The 24278-nt window shown below is 45.2% G+C and overlaps 1 protein-coding gene across 1 annotated transcript; it reads right to left on the reverse strand.

Moving 5' to 3' along the window:
• Nucleotides 1–1228: 1228 nt before the first annotated feature.
• On the reverse strand, nt 1229–22648 carry LOC142570639 (uncharacterized). The gene is made up of 3 exons (XM_075679003.1): nt 22194–22648; nt 19095–19247; nt 1229–1723 (listed from the first exon to the last, which is right to left on the reverse strand). The coding sequence occupies exons 1-3, from the start codon at nt 22613–22615 to the stop codon at nt 1684–1686; spliced, it is 615 nt and encodes a 204-aa protein (XP_075535118.1). The 5' UTR covers nt 22616–22648; the 3' UTR covers nt 1229–1683.
• Nucleotides 22649–24278: the final 1630 nt, after the last annotated feature.

A 24278-nucleotide genomic window follows, 5' to 3' on the forward strand; every position in this document is an offset into this window, starting at 1 on the left:
AGTAATCGTTTTCCTTAAATGAAGCACGAAGCTGTAACAGCTAGGCTACCAGCAAACGTTGTGGATATAGAAAAACCATAAGGAGCTGTCTTCCATCCTACTCGATTGTTTTAGTGCTGCATTCCATTATTTTCTAGCACTGTATTATGGCGTTGTACTGTACTGGTATTGCACCAAATGTATTACTTGATATTGTTTGGTTTGCGTATTACCGCTCCTATTTTGTACCTAGCTACGTTTGACGACAGTATGTATAAAGCAACGATAAAGTTTCATTTATGGCAACGGTTTAGCTGAACTTCCTTGGCTCTGAGTGATGGCTTATGCCTCCCTCGTTCGCCGCGTTCCGAAGCGGCAGCTTTGATCGCAAGGTATTGTTCTTAGCATTGCCCAGTTGATTGGTCTGGAAGTTTCCAGAGTGATAGACCATACTTACGGGGCCGGGTGATGGAACTTTTGAGGCATATACACGTAATGACTCATTGCGATGCCTCTCCTTATCAAAACACTGTGACGATAATGGCGGAATTACTGCGAGCACCATAATCATGGCTGTGAAATTCGCGAGAAGTGTCAAGAACAGCTCCCACTGAGTAAAAACCACTTGACTGCTCCTCGTTCACTCCGTAATGGTAGGGTGACAGAAAACGGCGCCAGCGACCAGGAACACTACAGTGCATACCTGCACTCAATCTTTTTTGTTGAGATAACATTCAGGCCCTAATCAGTGAATATTCTAGGTTCCCGCCATAACGAGCAGACCACAGGTGCCTCTTACATCTATGGCAGAGGTGAACACACTTGTCTGCATACGAAGATGTGTCCGTGTCCTGCTGCACTTATTCCAAAGAATTTCCGAAAGAAAGGTTGACAGGACTTCTTAGCGAGAAGTGCAATAGGCCTTAGTGCAATTCCAAGTGAACTTTATCCTAGTGTGAACAAGATTTCATTTGAGTAGGCCAGAGCCGAGTGGTTTTACAATACCTTTCGTCTGGCCTGGCACGCATGTGATTACGTGGTGTTGTCCACATCCCGTTGCAGCCTCTGAAATGATTGCGCTCTCGTTGCTGGTGTTCCCAGGAATAGTATTGAAAATGAGAGTAACAGTAAGAAGGAAGTGACATTTTCCCCCCTTTTTTCTTGCCCCGTAGCGTCGCGCATTAAAAGCGGGATCGCGGAATCTTTCTTAGGAACCGCCACATCAATTACAATAACGTTTATTTCAAGCACACAGAACAATAAATCATTCACACGAATAAATTGCGAAAATCCAAAAAAATACAAACAAGAAACACAGGCGCTGAAAGAGAGCGGCGCCCCCGCCTCGCTGCACGATCGACCCGAGTTCGGCGGCGCCGAGACTAGCTCGCAGCGGTAGCCGCGAGCGTGCTCGACAAGCCTCGGCCGACGAGACCAGCAGCTCAGCGTGGCGGGGTGTAGAACCCGCCTCCACGCGCCTAGTGAAGAGGCGGGTGTTGCCCGCCACGGTGACAGCAGCGAGCGCACCGTCTGCTCCTCAGCTACCGACGATACAGGACGGGAGGCAGCACGAGCGCCCGGAGGACCTGCTGCTGTTCCGCAGGGACAGCTGGGACGCGGTGCTGCCGAGATGACGGCCGGCACAAGCGCGATGCTGCACCAGCTGACGGGCGCCTCCGGTCGACATCGCGCTGCGTCCCGAGCCTAAACCGCCGTACGGCCGGCAACCCTGGGCCGGGGCAACCTACCGGAAGAAGAGGAAATTGTGCGATTCTGTGCGACTGAGCCACGAAGAGAATCAATAACTCTTAATAAATATCCTAATAAACTTAACACGTCTTAATAGATACGCACCAGCTCTCATATTTTTCTACTGTTTACCTTCATTTACTCAACGTATTGTCAATTGTATTTTTCACTTCACTGACTGTATTTCTGGCGTATACTCTTGCATTTTTGTTCAGATCATTGAAGTTCACATGATCTTTATGCCCTTATGCCCCCTTATGTAATGCGTTCAGGCCTTTAAGGATAAATAGATGATATGTAATGAAATGTGTAACATGCGGCACACGCAGGAAACAAAATATTTTGTATAGCAGATTGAAAGCCCCATCGGACCGTGTAGGACTATTCGAGTATTCGGGCGTGTCTGAAGCGGCTAATAAGGGTGTTTCTGTACGGATAACGTATTAAGCTGCAGAGGAAACCATAGTTATTTCAAATTCTTTAGTTTGAAGAATGAACTGAACATTTATCTGTCTCTTCTAGGCAAGAAGGCCTAACCGCAGTCCAATGACGTTAGAAGATTATCGAAGTTTTGCCCGAAATGATTCGCAACGATGTCACGAGGACCAAGGCGATTTTAGATGTTTGTTCAAGGAATAGGAGCAAGGAGAAGTGTATGCAGAGAAATCTAATAGGCATGTGTAGATACACCAAGGGCTTTGACGTCTCTGTCAGAGTGGTACCTAACCAGTGCCCCTATAACAGAATAGGCCGTATGTGACAAATGCAAGAAATTCACAGAAGCCACTAAATGTCCCGCGCTATTCCATTAAGTGATATTTGTGATACCTATAAGTAGAATGATATGTGAAGGTAATATACACTATTTATTCTTTATTTACACAAAATAATAGTGCGTTTAATGGTAATACTTTGTTGGTCGAATTTCCATGCTATACATGGTGTTCCAACTAACGTTAGCCAAATTGTTAAAAAAAGAGTTTACAATATAGAATATGAGCTCCCACAGAGTTCGGTATTCAGTCTTCTTCAGCCACCGGGACAGTATTGTTATTTAGTTACATAGCGGGCCAGAGAAGGTTAGATAAAGAAGATAATAATTTTTAAATTAAATAGATGTCTTTCGACGAGGAAGCTTTGGTTAAGTCATTCATAGCTCTCACTGAATCTTTTTCAGCGCGATATGTCCTGCGTAATTATTTTTTTCAACACTTTCCCTGTAACAACAAAAATCCGAAAAAATGACGTGGTTTTAGGCTTTCGTGCTCCGCGACGCATGAGCTCCCAAAAACTAGTAGAATAAACTAACTCCCCTCATTCCACGATTCGGCAACCACCAGGCCATGGCGAAGTGGAACGCCGGAGTTGGAATGATTCAGGAAATATTCCACACATTTTCCAACACTCGGTATGGAATGTAAGCGGAATGATGGACCAGTCGGCAAGGTGGCATGGCAGTGGAATGGGAGCCCGAGATTGCGCATTGTACTTTGAGTGGAATGGGCACGTTGTCCTGGAAAGGTAGTGTCTATTTTACATGAGTCTACAAGACAAGAAAACTTGCCAATAAGAGTAAAGTAGACGTGGTAAATTCATTACACTTCTCAATATTTACTCAATATCGGCTCTTTTAGTATTCACCTACAGGTGACTACCTCTGCAACGGTAATTATAAGGAACGCGGTAGTCTACGCTTTCGAAGACCCGGGAGAATTTCTGCATTCCGATCTTGAACAGCATTGAAACACAACAGCTTGACCTGTACGACTCAAGGATTGAGGCCATAAACAAACGGTCACACCCTGCGCAAATCTACGTTGATTAGGAAAGCACACGATGTTTTTTTCAATCACTGTCTACTAACGAGAAGGTGCGAGAAGAGGCAGAGAGGCGTGGTGAAAAAAATGGCGTTCGTAAACGCTCCAGTGGCTGTGAACAAAAAGAACAGATCATACCGCAATACATATCAATGCGTTTCGCCTTTTGCTTCATGTTAGTCTTCAAAGGAACAGAAGGAGCTAGCTGGACGCATGACATGTGCAAACGTGTAAGATTATTTTTTACTTTGCTTCACTATACTCAGAATTTCGTCATAATGAAAGATTTTGGAAATTGGTGGATTTTATTCAGAAAGCATATAAACCTTGCTTGTATCGCAACGAAGAGCACTGCGCGGGGCGTCCTTTAGGACCCCTACCGGGACCAATAGATTCAGGCCCTGTCCGGCCCGGGCCAACCCGGTTCGGTTCAACCAGTTAACCCTTGAGTGTATGCGAAGCATGGTGAAGTTCTCCGTTATTTTGAAGATACTAAACGCACACAAATTTGAAGAGGTAGATTTCACTGGGTCGCTTGCCGCTGCAGTTGCTGTTTTAATGAATAAATAATAAATGTGGGAAAATATTTAAAATAAATTATGGGGTTTTACGTGCCCAACCCACTTGCTGATTACGAGGCACGCCAGCGTGGAGGACTCCGGAAAGTTTGACCACCTGGGGTTCTTTAACGTGCACAGGCCGCCATTGGAATCGTTTAACGTTAGAACGTTATCTAGTGAGGCGAGTCTAGCAGTGTTATTGGCGAAATTAGAGGGTAGTAAATGAGATATAATAGGGCTCAGTGAGGTTGGGAGGACAAAAGAAGCATATACAGTGCAAGAAGCGGGCACGTACTGTGCCACCGGGGCTTAGCGGAGAGACGGGAACTGCGAGTCGGATTCCTGATTAATAAGGATGTAGCTGGTAAAATACAGGAATTCTATAGCATTCACGAGAGGGTGGCAGGTCTTGTTGTGACCCCTTATAAGAGGTACAAACTGAAGGTAGTACAGGTCTACGCCCCTACATCCAGCCATGATGACCAGGAAGTCGAAAGCTTTTATGAAGACGTGGAATCGGTGATCGGTAAAGTCAAAACAAAATACACTATACTGACGGGCGACTTCAATGCCAGGGTAGGCAAGAAGCAGGCTGGAGACAAGTCAGTGGGGGAATATGGCATAGGCTCTAGGATTAGCAGGGGAGAGTTATTAGTAGAGTTTGCAGAACAGAATAATATGCGCATAAGGAATACCTTTTTCCGCAAGCAGGTTAGCCGAAAGCGGACGTGGAGGAGCCCGAATGGTGAGACTAGAAATGAAATCGACTTCATACTCTGCGCTAACCCTGGCATCATACAAGATGTAGACGTGCTCGGCAAGGTGCGCTGCTGTGACTATAGGATGGTAAGAACTCTAATTAGCCTAGACTTGAGGAGGGAACGGAAGAAACTGGTACATCAGAAGCCAATCAATGAGTTAGCGGTAAGAGGGAAACTAGAGGAATTCCGGATCAAGCTACAGAACAGGTATTCGGCTTTAACTCAGGAAGAGGACCTTAGTGTTGAAGCAATGAACGACAATATTATGGGCATCATTAAGGAGTGTGCAATAGAAGTCGGTGGTAACTCCGTTGGACAAGAGACCAGTAAGCTATCGCAGGAGACGAAAGATCTGATCAAGAAACGCCAATGTATGAAAGCCTCTAAAACTACACCTAGAATAGAACTGGCAGAACTTTCTAAGTTAATCAACAAGCGTGAGACAGCTCATATAAGGAAGTATAATATGGATAGAATCGAACATGCTCTCAGGAACGGAGGAAGCCTAAAAGCAGTGAAGAAGAAAATGGGAATAGGCAAGAATCAGATGTATGCGTTAAGAGACAAAGCCGGCAATATCGTTACTAATATGGATAAGATAGTTCAAGTGGCTGAGGAGTTCCATAGAGATTTATACAGCACCAGTGGCACCCAAGACGATAATGTGAGAGAGAATAGTCTAGAGGAACTTGAAATCCCAAAAGTACCGCCGGAAGAAGTAAAGCACGCTTTGGGAGCTATGCAAAGGGCGAAGACGGCTGGGGAGGATCAGGTAACCGAGGATTTGTTGAAGGATGGTGGGAGCATTGTCCTAGAAGGACTGGCCACCCTATATACACAATGCCTCATGGCCTCGAACGTACGGGAATCTTGAAAGAACGCTAACATAATCCTAATCCCTAAGAAAGGGGACGCCAAAGACTTGAAAAATTATAGACCGATCAGCTTACTGTCCGTTGCCTAGAAAGTATTTACTAAGGTAATCGCAAATAGAATCAGGAACACCTTATACTTTTGTCAACCAAAGGACCAGGCAGGATTCCGTAAAGGCTGCTCAACAATAGACCATATTCACACTATCAATCATGTGATAGAGAAATGTGCGGAATATAACCAACCCTTACATATAGCTTTCATTGATTACGAAAAAGCGTTTGATTCAGTCGAAACCGCAGCAGTCATGGAGGCACTATGGAATCAGGGTGTAGATGAGCCATATGTAAAAATACCGGAAGATATATATCGCGGCTCCACAGACACCGTAGTCCTCCATAAAGAAAGCAACAAAATCCCAATAAAGGAAGGCGTCAGACAAGGAGATACTATCTCTCCAATGCTATTAACGGCATGTTTACAGGAGGTATTCAGAGACCTGGAGTGGGAAGAATTGGGGATAAAAGTTGATGGAGAATACCTTAACAACTTGAGATTCGCTGATGATATTGCCTTGCTTAGTAACTCAGGAGACCGATTACAATGCATGCTCACTGACCTGGAGAGGCAAAGCAGAAGGGTGGGTCTGAAAATTAATCTGCAGTAAACTAAAGTAATGTTTAACAGTCTCGGAAGAGAACAGCAGTTTACGATAGGTAGCGAGGCACTGGAAGTGGTAAGGGAATACATCTACTTAGGGCAGGTAGTGACCACGGATCCGGATCATGAGACTGAAATAACCAGAAGACTCAAAATGGGCTGGGGTGCATTTGGCAGGCATTCTCAAATCATGAACAGTAGGTTGCCGCTATCCCTCAAGAGAAAAGTGCATAACAGCTGTGTCTTACCAGTACTCCCGTATGGGGCAGAAACCTGGAGGCTTACGAAAAGGGTTCTGCTGAAATTGAGGACGACGCAACGAGCTATGGAAAGAAGAATGATGGGTGTAACGTTAAGGGATAAGAAAAGGACAGATTGGGCGAGGGAACAAACGCGGGTTAATGACATCTAAGTTGAAATCAAGAAAAAGAAATGGGCATGGGCAGGACATGTATAATGAAGAGGGAAGATAACCGATGGTCATTAAGTGTTACGGACTGGATTCCAAGGGAAAAGAAGCGTAGAAGGGGGGGGGCAGAAAGTTAAGTGGGCGGATGAGATTAAGAAGCTTGCAGGGACAACATGGCCACAATTAGTACATGACCGGGGCAGTTGGAGAAGTATGGGAGAGGCCTTTGCCCTGCAGTGGGCGTAACCAGGCTGATGATGATGACCTAAATATAAGTACACCGGTGTTTTCGCATTTGGCCCCTATTTAAATGCGGCCGCCGTAGCCAGGATTCGATCCCGCCAACTCGTGCTCAGCAGCCCAACACTACTGCCACTGAGCAACCACGGCGGATATCAAAGGAGCACGGCAGGAACACGACAAAGGGAGGACAAGGAAAATTGGTGTTACACTCCCGTGATTGTGGGTGTGCTCCGTCTTTTGACAACACTGCAGTCTTGTTCAGAGACAAAGATGGTTGCACGCGCATAAATGTTGAAGCTACGGTAATGGATAGTGATGATTAGTAGTGCGTCAGCTCATCGCCTCTTTTGTTATTTGCGAAATGAACAACTTTTCTTGAAGGCAGCTGGTAACAAGTGCTTCGTAATGCACACGCGTTGGTATGATAAATTCATTTGTTATGTTCTTTTCTTCTTTGTCTATTTTGCAGTATATATTCAGAACATCTGGCATTAAGCGTTAGTTGGAAGTTAGCGCCTTGTCATAAACGCACGGCGGCCCTCAGCCGCAAAGGCTTCCACGGTGATGCTTCACCGCTAGACTCCAAACGCCGCTCCCTGGGAAGGTGCTTCGCCGCGGAGCTGCGGCTATGGCGGAACGCGCAGTGCTCTCTCCCTTGATGGCACCCTTCTTGGACACACTGCACGCTCCCGGTAGTGCAGAGCTGCAACCTCCTCCTCCGGTGTACATAAAAGGCCGGCGCCACTGGCGTTCCGTGCCTTTTCGTCATCGTACTTCGTCCTCGTTAAGAAGTAAACGCATTATTCCTTGGCCTACCTCTTGCATTATTGCGGTTAGCATTATTAGGATATTTCACGCGTTTTGCCGGGGATATCTGTCGGTCTGTATATCTGGCTGCCTGTGTGGCTGCGTATCTAACCGTTTTCCCGCCAAATTGGGTCACTGGGTTGTTCAAGGTCTACTGGTTAGAGCATGGAGCGGTTGTGGTGAGGGAACCGGGTTCGAAAGCAATAGTCGGGCCAACTTGGGTCATGTGTATGCGAGATTTTATATGTGCCGCTCATGAGTTAGCCCGCTTCACGCCAATTTGTGTTATTGGGGATGTGCTACTACTTAAGTGCAGCTCTTCAATGAACCTTGTTCACCTCAACTTGGATTACAGGGGTCGTGAAACTAGCCATGTGCCCCACATCAGTGAACATCATTCATGGCAATTTGGGTAATAGGGTGTGTGCAAGTGGGTACATGCCGCTGTTCAATGAACCTCTTAACCGCAAACTTGGTAATTGGGTGTATATCGCTGAATGTGCCAGAAGGTATGTGTCGCTATTCAATAAACGTTTTTCACGGCCAACTTAGATTACTGAGTACGTTCCGCTCTTCAATGAACGTATTTTACGCCGACTTGGGTCACTAGCTATGTGTAACTAGGTATATGCCGACCTTCAATGAACCTCTGTGACGCCGACTTGATTCACTGAGTATTTGCCATGCCACTGCGTATATACTGTGTCATTCAACGACAAAAGTAAAAAATTTCTCGGATGGCGGCTGGAGTCGAACTCGTGTCATAAGTATTTAGAACATATTGCCTGAATTTAAATGCACACGTGCGCCACACGAGAAATTTGTTGTGGTGGCGCTAGATGGCGCAGTGTGTCCAGAGCGAAGCGCGAGAGAGGAGCCAGGCTGCATACATGCTTCACACATGACGAATCTCTGCGGTGTCTATACGGTGTATTGCTACACTGCTTCATTGCCAATCGCATTAACGTCGACACTCATCGAAACATGTGTTCTGCCACAATAACTCTAGCCTACACCGCCGGTGCGTCTCAAAAAAGAGCAGCTGGCCCACGCTACCGGGGCATATAGTTGGCGTGGTGACCAATGGTACGATTTTCTCAGTGATAAAAGAGTACCGTTAATGTGCAGTAATCTATGCAGTGCACCGCTGCCGTGTCGTGGCCTGCCCCTTAGAAAAATGAGGTTGGACTGTCTATAGAAAGTCTATATACTTTTCATAGACGACCTTGCCTTTCTATAGATTTGGTCTTTTGTTGATACAAAGTCTATAGACGAAAGTCGATAAGATTTCTATTTATTTTTGTCTGCGGGCATTCTATAGACCGTCTATAGAAAAAAAGTCGCTAAGACGTTTGTTTCTTTTTGTCTATGTCTGCTCTATAGACTGGCTGTAGACGAAAGTCAATACAGCCTCTATTTACTTTTGTCCATTCTATACCTATAGACTGTCTATAGATGAGAGTCGATAAAGTTTCTATTCCTTTTTGTATACTCGAATTATATAGACTGTCTGTAGATAGAAGACGATAAGATATTTGTTTCGTTTTGTCGACTTTCGCCCTATAGATTACCTGTAGACAAAATTCGATGCAGTCTCCATTTATCCTTATTGCTTCTGTGTCTGTAGAGAGTCCGTAAGGTATTGATTACTTTTGTCTACTACCGGTTTATAGATTGTCTGTAGACAAAAGTTGATAAGGATAAGGTTTTTTTTCTATGATGGGGAGCTTGAAATTCACATCCTCCAGTACACAGCATTTGCCGGCTTGGAGTGACGCCAGTCACCGGCAAAAGATGCTGAAAGCAAGTGGGGCTATACTAATCCAGGTACAACCAAATTAGGAAGGCCCACTTAGCTTCAACAAGACACTCCCTCACCAGAACAGGAATTGGCCTCCCTGGTGCAGCATTCGGCGAACCCCTCCCACATGGCTCACTCAATTACCTAATGGCCTTCAGTACCAAACAGCTGCGGAGCTCTTGACCAAGACGACGGTCAGACCTGTAACGCAGCAGAGTGTGCTAAGAATCTCTGTGTCCCGACAGGCCGCCAATGGAAACTGACCCTTGCAACGTTTAACACCCGAACCCTCTCGAGTGAGGGTAACTTAGCAGGACTCTGAGGAACTATCAGACATTGTTTGGGATATCATCGGCCTTAGTGAGATTAGGAGAACTGGTGAAGCTTATACATTGCTGAATAACGGACATGTCATCTGCTATAGACGTCTGCTAGATAAGAAGTAATACGGGGTAAGATTCCTAATCCATAAGGACATAGCGGGCAACATTGACAAATTCTACAGCATTAATGAGCGGGTAGCTGCAACAAGAGGTGTAGATTAAAGGTGATACAAGCCTACGCTCCAACATCCAGTCTCGATGATGAGTAAGTAGATCAGTTTTATGACGATGTTGAATTAGCGATGAGAAAAGTGCAAACTCAGTATAATGTAGTAATGGGCGACTTCAATGCAAAAGTGGGGGAAAAGCAGGCTGGTGAACAAGCAATTGGCAACTACGGCGTTGATTCTAGGAACGCTAGAGGAGCGATGCTGGCAGAATTCGCAGAAATGAATAAGCTTCGAATAATGAACCCCTTTTTCAGGAAGCGACTTGAGTTGATACTTTCTGCTGATCCCAGCATAGTGCGGGATTTAGAAGTGATAGGTAGCGTAAAGTGAAGTGATCATAGGTAAGTGAGGGCTAGGATTCACCTCAATTTGAAGACAGAAAGAACAAAATTAGTCAAGAAGAAACAGGTCAACCTAGAGGCAGTGAGGGTAAAAGCATACAAATTCAGGCTGGTGCTTGCAAACAAATATGCAGCCTTAGAAGAGAGAGATGGTGATATAGAGCTAATGAATGAAACTGTAACTAGGTTGGCTTCAGAGGCAGCAATTGAAGTGGGGGGCAAGTCACCAAGGTAACCAGTAGCAAAACTCTCCCAAGTAACGAAGGACCTAATAAAGAAACGACGAAAAAAGAGTGTTCAACTAAAGAGATAAGATAGAATTCGCGGAACTGCCAAAACTGATCAACAAGGCGAAAATAAGCGATATTGGAAACTATAACGTGAGAAAGGCTGAAGAAGCCGTAAAAAATGGACGCAGCCCGAAACAAGTGAGAAAGAAACTTGGCATAGGACAAACCAAGATGTATGCACTAAAAGATAACCAGGGTAATAGGATAGGGATAACATTAATAAAGTGCCTGCAAACGACGGTTTAACGCGTCGTGACGCTGGCGAAGCGTCGACCCGGGATTATGCCCTACTCTGCACCACCCCAGTTGGGCCCGTTTGTAGTGGGTCATGGGGCTTGTGCTTTTCGAGCGCACCCCGGACCTGCTGGACGGCCCATAGTTGTGAGTCCTTGTCTGCAGACTGCAGTGCACCTTGCAGTTCGGGCGGGAAAGTCCTGGAGGTAGCTGCTGTCGGGAACCTGGCACAGTCCCACATGATGTGCCATTGGTCCACCGGACCCGCTGCACAAACACCGCACAGCCCACTCGGATTGAGCTCCGGGTGAAGCACGTGCAGCATTGCGGGGGCGAGGAGTGGCGCGGTCTGTAATTGCCTTAGGATTATGGCCTTTTCCCGACTGAGTGCCGGGTGGGGAGGTGGCATTGCAGGGTAATATCATCAGCAATCTCTAAGATATAGCAAAAGCAGCGGAAGAATTCTATGCTGGCCTGTGCAGTAACCAGAGCAGTCGGGAACCTCAATTAGAAACAGTAATGAACAGGATGGAGAAATTCCTCCTATAACTAGCGATGAGGTCGGAAGGGCCTTGCAAGACATGAAACGAGGAAGAGCGGCAGGAGAAGGTGAAATAACGGTCGATTTATTCAAAGATGGATGAGACATAATACTTGGAAAACTGGCGGCTCTTTATAAGAAGTGTCTATCGACTGCAAGGGTCCCAGAAAACTGGAAGAATGCAAACATTATACTTATTCACATAAAGGGAGACGTTAAAGAATTGGAAAAATATAGGCCCATTAGCTTACTCCCATTATTATATAAAATATTTACCAAAATAATCTCCAATAGAATAAGGCCACCACTGGACTTTAGTCAACCGAGGGAACAGGCTAGCTTCAGGAAGGGATACTCTGCAATGGATCACCTCCATGTCATTAATCAGGTAATGCAGAAATCCGCTGAGTACAATCAGCCTCTCGATTGGGGCCGAGCTCCACCACTTGAAAAGCAGGCGCCACCGTCAGCGTGACATGTATGAGGGATCACGTGGAAACAGCGACCGCGTCGGCTGCTTCGGAAGCGCCGAAGCGAGCTGAAAACGAAAGTTTAAAGTCCCACCTGCGCTGCGATTCTGATTAAGCGTTGAGGCTTTCCCGCCTTGGGTGTCTCCCTGACAACATTTCAAATCACTATAATAGGTAGTGGCTGCCTTTGGAGGCGTGCAGCATGGTAGGCTACTGCTCGGTGCCACAGGGCCGGACGTGCGCAACGGAGCCCCGGTGTCAGCCTTATTCACACGTAGCCGCAGGACAAGAAGCTGCGTGAAGCTTGCCTCGCGAAACTTAGGACTGGCAAACAGCCATCAGCTACAACTCGGGTATGCAGCAAGCACAGACGCCAGAAATATTTCTTCTACGGCGCAGCGGCTGCGATGTTCGGTGAGTAGCTGAAAACGCGCACTGAGACGTTCGCCCGCGCTCGCTGCCCGACTAATGCCACGGCGGTTTGGCCTGTGAAATTGGTGATGCTAGACACTGGGAAGTTTACGGAAATGGAAAGGGAGTGGAAAGAAACACATTAAACAAAGACATGGCATATGGTCATGTTTCTGTTATGAATTAACTCACTGGATTACGAAAAAGCAGCGCGATATTGCCCGCTCAGTGCGTGCAGTGGGACGCAAGTTTAAAAATAATATTGAAACGTCCAAGAAATTAGAAGAAAAATAATACTGAATCGTCGCGACGGTACATCACAAGCGCCGTAGGCGTCGAAGTCTCTTGTTAAAACGAAATTGTTTTTGAACAGCTCTGATAACGTCCACGCAACATTTGTTACTTGTGGACTGTCAAATGCTCATATTCTGCGGGCTAAATCTCACGGCAAGATGCGAAAACGCGCTCACAGCGAAAGCCAAACATTGTGCGCGGACATGCATGCAGATGCGCAGTCGGTCGCTGCGAACACGTGCAATCGCTGCATGCATCGAGGCTTCGTTATGTTATGCGCCATTTGGTTATACGGACAACCCACAGTAAGAACATATTTCACATAGTTTGCGCTAAGCGACTGCCGACCTTTCACGCAAGCCGGTTCGGGAGACTCCATCGCGGCGACCGCGCGCAGTGGTTTTCATTGTACGTATTCGGTAAAGACATGGCGTCTATAGATATAAGTTTGCCCAATACTATTATATCGACAGCAATAAGGTTCCCTCGTTTTGAGAGTACTTCCAGAAATGTACAGAAGGGCTGCTACGTAGTGTTTTTATTAAGCGCCGTAAGCCAAACCTATGAGGAGCGCGAAGCGTGATCCCTCATACTACGCAAGGGCGGCGCTTCCGACAGATGGCGACTCCGTAAGTCCTCCCCCCAAATTGGCTTTCATGGATTACGAAAAGGCATTTGATTTAGCAGAGATACAAACAGTCATAGCGGCATTATGTAATGAAGGAGTACAAAATGCTTACGTAAATACCTTGGAAAATATCTACAGAAGTTCTACGGGTACCTTAATTCTACACAAGAAAATCAGGAAGATACCCATAAAGAAAGGGGTCAGACAGGGAGACACAATCTCTCCAATGCTATTCACTGCGTGCTTAGAAGAAGCATTCAAGCTATTAAACTGGGAAGGCAGGCTTAGGAGTAAAGATCGACGGCGAATATCTCAGCAACCTTCAATTTGCCGATGACATTGTTCTATTCAGCAACAATGCAGACGAGTTACAACAAATGATTGAGTATCTTAACAGAGAGAGTGTAAGAGTATGATTGGAATATTAATATGCAGAAGATAAAGATAATGATAAATAGCCGGGCAAAGGAACAAGAGTTCAGGATCGCCAGTCGGCCTCTGGAGTTTGTGAAGGATTACGTTTACCTAGGTCAATTAATCACAGGGAACCCTTATGATGAGAAGGAAATTCACAGAAGAATAAAAATTGGTTGGATCGCATACTGCAGACATTGCCAGCTCCTGACTGGAAGCTGACCATTATCATTGAAAAGGAAAGTCCACAATCAGGGCATTTTACCAGTGCTGACATATGGGGCACAGACTTGGGAACAGACAAAGAAGCTTGAGAATAAGGACAGCGCGAAGAGCGATGGAACGAAGATTGCTAGGCATAACGTTAAGAGACAGAAAGAGAGCGGTTTGGATCCGAGAGCAAACAGGTATAGACGATATTCTAATTGACATCAAGCGAAAGAAATGGAGCTAGGCAGGTCATGTAATGCGTAGGTTAGATAACCGTTGGGCCATTAGGGTTACAGAATGGGTACCAAGAGAAGGGAAACGCAATCGAGGACGACAGAAGACTAGGTGGAGCGATGAAATTAGGAAATTCGCGGGCGCTAGTTGGAATCGGTTGGCGCAGGACAAGGTTAATTCAAGATCGCAGGGAGAGGCCTTCGTCGTGCACTGGACATAAAACAGGCTGCTGCTGCTGCTGATGATGATGATGTGTACATTTCTTTTTGTCTATGCCCACACTACATAGTTCTTCACACACACAGACACACAAAAACACACACACACACAAACACACACACACAAACACACACACACAAACACACACGCGCGAGCGCGCCGCTCGAGGCACATTGCCTGTAATTGCGGGCGCCTTCATGCTCGGGAAAAACACTTCTATGGAATACGTCTTGAGCAACAGAAAGCTGTATCGGGAGTTTCTCATGTTGCTCTACAATTTTCCCATTGAGAATTTTATCTGATTATTGTAATTGAGAAATTATAATAACACTAACTATCTAATCAGGGGGAGTGCAAAAAAATTAATCTTTCTCCAAGCGACGACAAACAACATTATCTAGGTTCTCTCCTGCTACGTAGCATTTCCATATTGCAAAGTGCGGCTCAACTTAAGTGAAAATCCCCGTATACTTCTTTACAATTTGAATTATTCTCCACGGTTTTCTATATCACAGCCGATGAAGGCCATGGGGTGGCGCGTCACCAAAGGCGATGTTAACTTGAGCGAACTGCCCGTATACCGATTGTGGTAAGGTGTGAGATGAAGTAGAAAACAGCATGAAGCCTGCGATAATCTCAGTCACTCGCTACTCCGTAACTTAGCCGAAAGAATTAGAGAACAATAAATTAGTTGCTCGGGGAAGCACCTTTACACGTTTCAAACTGAAGGCATCGCGTTTGACGATAGTTGGAAGATTTCATTTTTTTTGTCTCTTTTATAAACAGTTTAGCAGCAGAAGTTATTTTTCGAGCTATTTGAAAAGCCTTAAGCGCCTTTCCATGCTTCATCGTTGTGCAGTATACGTGCTGTTAATTACTAGGTAGCTGCTGACGCAGATTCGCATTTTGCCAATCGTGCATGGTATGAAGCCCTTGTCGTGCGTAATAAGTGTTCCGGTTTTCATTAATGCTGCGTTCAGTGCAGTCTTCTACAGACTGTATACTACATGCGCTGTAGAATAGAAAAAAATACAGCCAGATTATCCATTTGGTGGACTTTTCTTAGTAGATAAGGCAAATATTATTAAAATAATTTAGTGTACATTGTACTTGTTCTATCCTTATCAACAGAGCTAAGAGACCGCAATATCTTTTAGCTGATAAGGAACATTATCAATACCCTCCTCCCCCCCCCCCCCCCCATTCATGAGCATTCTACTGAAAGTGTGGCAAACGTATTCACCTCGGAGTGTGAGAAAAGAGCCCATGCAGACTGTTCTAAGCGGAAATAAATTGCAATTCATAACGTGATTGTTCAAAACTACAGTCACTATTCGGAGCATATTCGTTCGGCACGGGCATATTGAATTAACACCCGAAAAATGTGCACATTCCAGCCGGGTATCTTTGTTTCAGCAATTATTATTACAGGAATTGTTTGGGATTCTCGCATTTGTTTATTATTTTGATAAATACGCTATGTGTCACATGAAACTGTCTTGAAACAAAACGTACCGGTCATACTCTAACATAATTAATAAAGGGAAAATCCGACATCCACCCGTTCGTAGCAATTGCTACAAACGAAACCCATAGGGGTTCCTCGAAAGAAAAAACCTCGCAGTTGAAGAAAAATTCGTCGCGCACCAGGGAAAATTTTTTTTTCTGTTTATGCAACATATGAGAGTGCAGCTGGTTCAGGAGAATTATTAAGCTATCGATATTAATGCATAAGTACAGATGAGAAGCAACACGTCGACATAATAATACACATTTAAAATTTTTTGTGGCGCCATATGTAAACGAAAATGTTAACTAACTTGTAGATAACAGATAGCTAACAGAGATCCTTCGATTAAGCGGTTGCATTGCATGCAACTGCAATATTTCTTAAATGTTCTCGTGCACAAATACTCATGCAGTCTTCCATAGAGATTAACGGCTACATGCCTTTGATATATTTCGACCGCTTCCATCCGCATGCATGATTTTCTATGTACAGTTCCCTGGGTATGTTCCCATATGCATGCTGGATGCAGTACATATTTAGAGACATTTCCAATAAACTGCTTATTAGCAATCCCAGCAGCAAATGTTTATATATAATCGAAACATAGTTGGCAAAATGTATGATTTATGTAGCTAGTATGTAGGTTGTCGTTCCCGGCTATTTTAGCCAATATGGGCAACGAAAATAAAAGATATTGAAGAACCCGGTGCAAGCTATACTATAATAAAGAGACCTACAAGCCATATCTCTGACGGCTGCACACCATAAGTCCTAAATTCGGATCTTACTGCACCGTCATTTTTTACATTATTCTTCGTTGAACAGCTTCACAGAATTTATGTTAGCTTGGACACCCTGTATCGACAACAATCGACAAATAGTGTAAGGCTAAATTCCATGGATTAGATATAGACCGATCTGCAGGAATTTTCTACAGACCGTCTATGAACTTATGACCTTACGCTTTTGTAGGCTAGTCTAAAAAATGTGCGAGCCTATAGACACTCTATAAACTGTTTATAGATTAATGAAAATTCATGTTTCTAGACAAATGTCTGCAGAATGTCTATAGAGAAAAGTGTATAGGAATATACAGTTCTACTTTTGTAGACTATTATGCTAAGTCTATAGATAGCCTATAGACATTTGCTTATAGACATTTTACAGACTTCAGTGTGCAAAAGGAAAACTGTATATAGCGCCATTTTTGTAGACTGAAGTTTGTGTAATGTCTATAGACAGATATCTATAGATAGTATAAAGACATTTGCTTATAGACACTTTATAGATCTGAGTCTACAAAAGTAGAGCTGCTGTATACAGTTCTACTTTCGTAGACTGAAGTCTATGGAATGTCTATAGACAAATGTCTATATATAGCCTATAGACATTTACTTATAGACATTTTATAGATTAGAGTCTACAAAGGTAGAACTGCTGCATAGAATTCCATTTTTTCTACAATTTCTATTTTATTTTTTTAGCTTTTGTTTGGAGATACCTAGAGAGTGTCTAAGCCTTTGCTTTGTCTCTTGGCTTTTTTTATGTCGGAGGTGTTTCGGAAGAGATGACCAAATAAATGACAGGCTTGCAGCCTGTCATGCGGCCAACTAAAACGAATTTTACACGTCTTGGAAACATTTGTATTAAAATTGCAACAACGGAACATATTTTTCGATCACGTCATTTATGTGCGATTTCAACCCGCACGGCTAAGATTACTGCTGAAACAGCCCTGGTTAAGAGCAGTGTACATATGTTAAAGAGATTACCGGCAACAATGCACTGCAAGGACAACAGGCCCCATAGCGTGTTTGTTCTCGTGGGAAAAATAGTGCGTGACATTACTTGTAACGCTGTGAACAGTTCAAAAGTATGTTTTAGTTAATAGGCCCGCAAGAGGGACGGGGGAGGGGGGGAAGGTGGCGCAAGTAGTAAGGAATTGTACAAGTAGCGTTTTACTTACTGTAATTGGAGGATTGGAATAGATTAGTTCAACCACTCGAGGAGTGGGAATGGTCCAACTGTCAGAATTCCGACGAGTTAAAAGGAGGGGAATCACATAAACCACAACTCTGCAGAATGGAGTAGGAATAGAATCGAGCGCCCCCACTCTCTGCACCATGCCATTACATCCAGTCCTTGGACCAATTCGAGCGCAGCTCTACAAACACAAAGACGACCTCACCACCTGGGTGAAACGCGTCGAAGGCCCGTCAGCTGCCGCACGATCACGCGCCGCCAACGAGCAATCCTGCACAACCTAAATATATAAGCAGTGCGCAGACTGGTACCCAAGGTAGGGGCTAGAGCTCGCGAAAACTATAGTGTTTTCCCCAACTGGGCGGAGTACCAGGCCACCAAACTCCTTGCCCTGCGCACGTTGCCGTACGACGCCAGCTGGCGTTTACCTTCATGAGATCCCGATACAACCACTGGTGCCACGCTGCTATTTTCAAAGGCCCCCACTTGGTGAAGCGGCAGGGCCCGCCCAGGTCAGGGGACATCGGCATGGTCCGATACACAAATGACAGTAGACTGAGCGTGTCCAATTAGCAGCAACCAGGTTCCCCAGCTAGTATTAATGACTAAGCACTACATGGGTACTTCCCCGGGAAAGACGTCCGTCCGTCCGTCTGTCTGAACGCATGACACAATGCCCTCCATCAGTATACATGGGATACTAAGGGAGTATATATTTATTATTTATATAAAAATACCTTGCAGGCCTCAAAGTGAGGCATTCAGTAAGGGGGGCAGCACATAGACAATACATAGAATATATGACTTGTATTGAACCGTAGCAGTTTACATACTACAACCCTAAGTGCAACCGAGGTGAAAAAGAATTACATAGTTCACGATTCACTAATAAAAAACGTAATATAATGATCGATACTATCGCATCGGCGATAGTATTGCCGTAAGGTATGCGCTGATTAGCTGGTTGAGCAAAATCGCATTAGGGAGCTGATGCGTTTTTGCTAAAACAATCAATCAGTGCGCGCAGATGGTGAAGGCGTGGCCGAGCCTATATAGTATCGCCGAAGTGGATCGTTTCAGGATGCGGCCCCAGTTAGCCTCACCTCGTGGGTAGCCTCCAAAGGCAGCTGCTGCTTGGCGTAGCCATCCCGGCCATGTCGCTGTTGCACTCGGCCTTGCAGGAGTTCAGCGTTGTCAACCGAAGCGGCAGCGTGTCGCGCAGGTGCATGTGTGGTCTGCAGCCCAAGACCTCGAACCTGTAATCGGGCAAGCAACTGCGCTCCAATCCTTGTCGGGGTGACTGCCACTCACGGCAGCTTCCACTCCAAGCGTAATCGGCTTCTCCGAACTGCGTGGTCAACACAGGCCGTAACTGAACACAGCGTTTGAAACGCACTTGCCAAAGACTGCAGCTGTTTCAATAAAACGTTTCATTTTTTGTATAGTTATGGCGTTTTCGGATGAGCTGTGCTGCCAGTGCTTACCCAAGTCTACCAGAGAACTGAAAGACAAATAGCTACTGTTCGCCCTATTCTTAAATTACTCCTGGTCGATGTGAATACCGCCAGTTCACTGGACAGTTTCTTCTTGAGTCATAGGATGCAAAATTTTGCTTTTTCGCAAGGAAAAGAAAAGGAAATTGTTTCTGCTGCGGCCTTTCTTCCAAGATTCAGTGGAGGGGAGCTGAGCTGTTCATTTTTCGCCGGGCTGCGTTTAGAATTCATTAGGCGGCATCTGCAGGAATTCTCTCTCGCTTTGCAAAGTGTATACGAGTGGAGTCGTCAATATCGCACATGATTTTTCGTTTGTTAAAATGTTAAGCGCGCCTCGATCATTGAAGGAGCCTGAATGGAATCTCTTTCCACCACAACAATATCCCGTCTTCGCTTCTAGAGCATTCTCTTGTGACAACGCGCCGACTAAGTTTTGTGCAACCCTCTTTTGGCAGTTGAAGGGTGCATTCATATTCGTCTGCTAAGTAAATGCCAAGTAAAGAGTGAATGACGAAAGTACGCAATACTCGCTGTGTTCGCGTAAACCGATCGACGACTTCTTTCTAGGTACCAAACTCGAGGGCCGATAAATCGTGCTCGACAGGCGCGTGATTCTTCTGACCCGTGGTTGTTCTTTCTACGAAATTTCGCGTGCATATATAGCGCAGGTCGCGGCGCTCTCCACGAGCAACGAGCGTGCATTACCACTGATGTGGGTGCCTCCATCGTGCTTCCGCGCGGACAAGGTGGATCGCCAGAATCGGTGATTAGCGGCGGGCACGTCGTCGGCGGTACGCAAGACGCGACATGTCATCTCACTAGTGCGTCCGATGAGCGCTACTTGCATTGTGAGCGAACTGCAGCCCTGTCTTTCTATGTAGACTTCTTGCAGTGCCGCATACACACACCTTGCGTTTCTACCGCTCGATCGATTGTACTGACTTCAATGCTCCGTTCTTTCGTAGCTTCCGTAAAATGAAATTTCATTACACGATACAGTCTGATGTGTTACGCGTCTATTTATGAAAAATACTACAGTCAGTTGTGAAGAAGTTTTACTGCCATGAGGGATTGACCGTTTGTGTAAATATATAAATAAAATAAAAGTGCACTCTGATGCCTTTGTCAAACCCAGTCCCAGAGATGTATTCTCGGGCGATCACTTTCGTCGGCGGTATAGTGGGCAGGCCAAACGCGAGAAAGGATCCCTTGTTGGCACGCGTGGACTGAGCCTCACGAAATCTCGCGAAAGTGGCACTATCTCTGATAGTGGTCGCACGAGAATATCTCCTCCGATTATGACTACCGAAAGGTTTGTGCCTTCAGGTCATCGCCCATGTACATCTCTTAAAGCGCAAAGTCCGCAATATAGCGCCGACGTCCCGGGTGCATTTGGCGCATGAGACCGGTGCAGGAGATTGACCGCGAAAGTGCAAAACTAGCGCAGAAAGTGGCACTACTTGCAATATGAAAGAAACAAAAGAAACAGGAGTGGTTGTCCTCTGACTTCTCTGAAAAATGTATACATTTCTCGCGAACCGTATTTCCATCCGCAAAGAAAATGACGTCGTGCGCAAGGCTTAAGGAACGCCGTGCGGTACCGCAATTTGAGCTCGGCGACTAAAGAGGTGGGTTTAGCTCAGTACCAACTCCTATTTCTCTAAACGCAGAAATGTGGTGATTAGACAACAGAGCTCGACCGATTTGCATGGGAGTTGATTCTTTTATGTGCGCCTAAATTCCGATCGGCGCATGCAAGCAGAATCTCGGTTTAGGGCGTATGAGCTTTTACTAGTTTTGCAGAAATTGGTACGTTAAAAATATATATAAGCACTAAGCATGAAGATTCTTAACTCTGAAAAAAAAAAGTACCGTTGTTCTGTAAACCTGTTAGAGCATCTCTTACGGGCAAATATGACACGCGAGTTCAAAGGTTACATGAAATTGTTGCAATATTTGCAAGGGTTGTTTAAGCTTCTTACTCACACATTAGTGGTATATTTAGCGCAGTGTATAATTGATCACTTTTATTCTTGTTATATGTTTCGAAATGTGCAGTTTACACCATTGCGATGGTACGCCTTTGTGAGGCAGCGTGAGGCAGCTGTACATACTCCCGAAGGTGGTTGAGGACTTCATCTGCCTTCACCGCCTAATGTGAGATGACCAACAGAAAAGTGTCGACGCCCAAGCGCACATCAAGGCCAGAGCATGGTAAAAGCACCAACAAGGATGCGCCAGCTAATCATGCGTGCGACTGTTTAAAGGGGCATATCAAGAAGGAACCTAACTACCACGCAGGTGTCTCAAGATCACGCTGTGCCAAAATGTGAACGAAACGGTGCATTGTGTACGGTCGGCGAGGGCACTTAGAGTTTTCTTTTTGTTTCACTTCTGTGACTACGTTATCATCGCTCTGCGACAACAGCGTACTCATTGCAACAACACGAAATACTGTTGCTGGCTTAGCGCAATGCGAGGTGTATAAGCACGGCAATAAATCGCATTACTATACGCAAATCAATATGTTTTACGCACCCTGGCTGATACACTTTACTACAGCTATACTTGCCTTATAGGGCACAGTAATAAATAACCTCAATTACGTTTTGTTAGCAGGACATGGCAAACAGTAAATGTCATTTCACAAACTGAGGATATTCGTAACGGCCCTTGGATATGGCGCAAAAAAGACCGAATTATCTTTACCTGTATATCATTCGGTGCCCGGTGCCCTGCGATACGTCCTCCACCTGGTGACCAGCTCCTTGCACGGTGCACGGTCCTTGCATGGAGTTGTACTCAGACAGGTTGTCCTTGACGTCCATCTCCACGAACCGGTCGCACTCGGCCCTCAGAACCAGTCTCCGCCGATGTGCGGCGCTGCTGCTGCAAGCCTCTTCCGCAGCCATGTTCACAGTCTTGACCACAGGGTCGCAGTTCCTCGGGAGGACGTCCTCCATGGCCAAGTAGCCGAACGTGTAGGACGCGTCGGCCTTGGATTTCTCTGGAAGTAGGTCGTGCAATATGCACGAAGGCATCTTCTGGGGTGACGGCGCTTCTGAGAAGGCGGATGCGCCGCCGTGGAGGAGACGATAAGTTCGGATGCCGCTCGGTACATCGATTCCCATGGCTGACGCTAAGCCAGGCCCGTTCTTCGGAGAGATGCTCGGATGTGCGCGCGTCACGGCCCCCGGCGCGTTCGAAAGTGCGAGCAGGCTTTTCCTGTGCCACACGAGCCTCTCGCGCCAGCGCACGAGGGCACGACCTCGGTGTCGTTCTTCTTCTTTCTTTACTCCATCTTGAGGTTTGTGTTTCGACTGGTCTCCAATATCTCATAGGTCCTCACTTTAAAACACTTCGACGATGGCAATGACTCTGGAAAATAAAATATCCCAGGGAGAGAGAGATAGAGACAATAAACACTTTTATTTACCGTGTAGTCCGTTGTATTACGGCTCCGATTCGGACCAAATGTGGGATAATGGGATTTCCAGGCAGATCAAACAGTTAGCAGGAATTCAGGATAATCTCACCTGGCTAAATTTTATTTTCTTAATTATCTCTCTATAAATTTTTGTATTCTTTCTTTTTAATTCCATTTTTCACAGCATGACATTTTTTGCCGTAAGTGTCAACTTCCAAATCGCCTTTATCCTTTTTTTTCTCTTTACCCTTAACTTTTCTTTATTCAATTCACATAAGCTCTGAATTAGTGGACAATCGCCCACTGCACGAATGCGTGACGTACCTCCGTAAAAAAAAGAAGAAAAAAGAAAACAAGAACCAGGCGTGAATTGCCAACACACTGCTAACATCAATGTGATTACGGTAATTGTGATATAAGAATAATTATTTCCTTTGGACTTGCTGTAGAAAATTAAGGATTATCACCATCTACTCGTTGTTTTTGCATTCGTAAATGGGGTGTCCTGGGTTGCGTTAGCCAAGTTTTAAGAAATATCAATCAATCAATCAATCAATTTATCTAACTATAAAATCTTACCAAGGTATTCAGGCACGGAGAAAACTGGCATACAGTGGCAGCAAGTCGATAAGCGTACAGAGAGCACTTTGGTTAACAAATAACCTCCTGCATTAGAGTAACTATACATGTAACATATACACAACTAGGCACATCTTATAAACACATCTAATTATACAAGTATGAAATTCGCTCTTCGCGACATATCAATAAGGAAAATAAAGGGTCGATGTGCTGCAGAAGTACTGTGAGGACATATGAGGAATAGAAATTACTAGGAACAGAACTGTTGATAAAGCTTATACTCAGTTACTGGCAATATTTGCTTAATACCGCGGCTGCTGGGAGGTACATTCTAAATTTATGTCACTCGTATAACAAGACTGGAATTCTAAACGTATCACTCGTTTTAACGTAATCAGTACGACATTCTTTGAGTTTCTTTTGTTCTAGATTACGTGTGGTAGACAGGTGGAATTGATCTTTAATTGCGCATTTAAGTGGTTTAAAATACGCACAATTATTTGACCTTAGAGTGTCCGATCATTGGTCCTCTACCAGCTGCAATTATTCTGGGATAAATATCCGGCTAAAGAGAGAAGATAATTTAAACAAGTTTTTATCTTTTGAATTCTGTGCCTGGCTTCACACCGGAAACCTTGTGGGGTCTTAGGGTCTCACAGGAGTACTGACCCCCGCGGGTTCGAGCTTAGCGATCCACAGGGCCGCGTCAGTCGTCGCCTCGAGCGCCGCTGCGCGCGAGCTCAGGCCGCAAGGGCTACCGGGCGACGCACGCAAGAACACAGTAT

The sequence above is a fragment of the Dermacentor variabilis genome, chromosome 1 (assembly GCF_050947875.1).
Source record: "Dermacentor variabilis isolate Ectoservices chromosome 1, ASM5094787v1, whole genome shotgun sequence".
NCBI lineage: Eukaryota > Metazoa > Arthropoda > Arachnida > Ixodida > Ixodidae > Dermacentor > Dermacentor variabilis.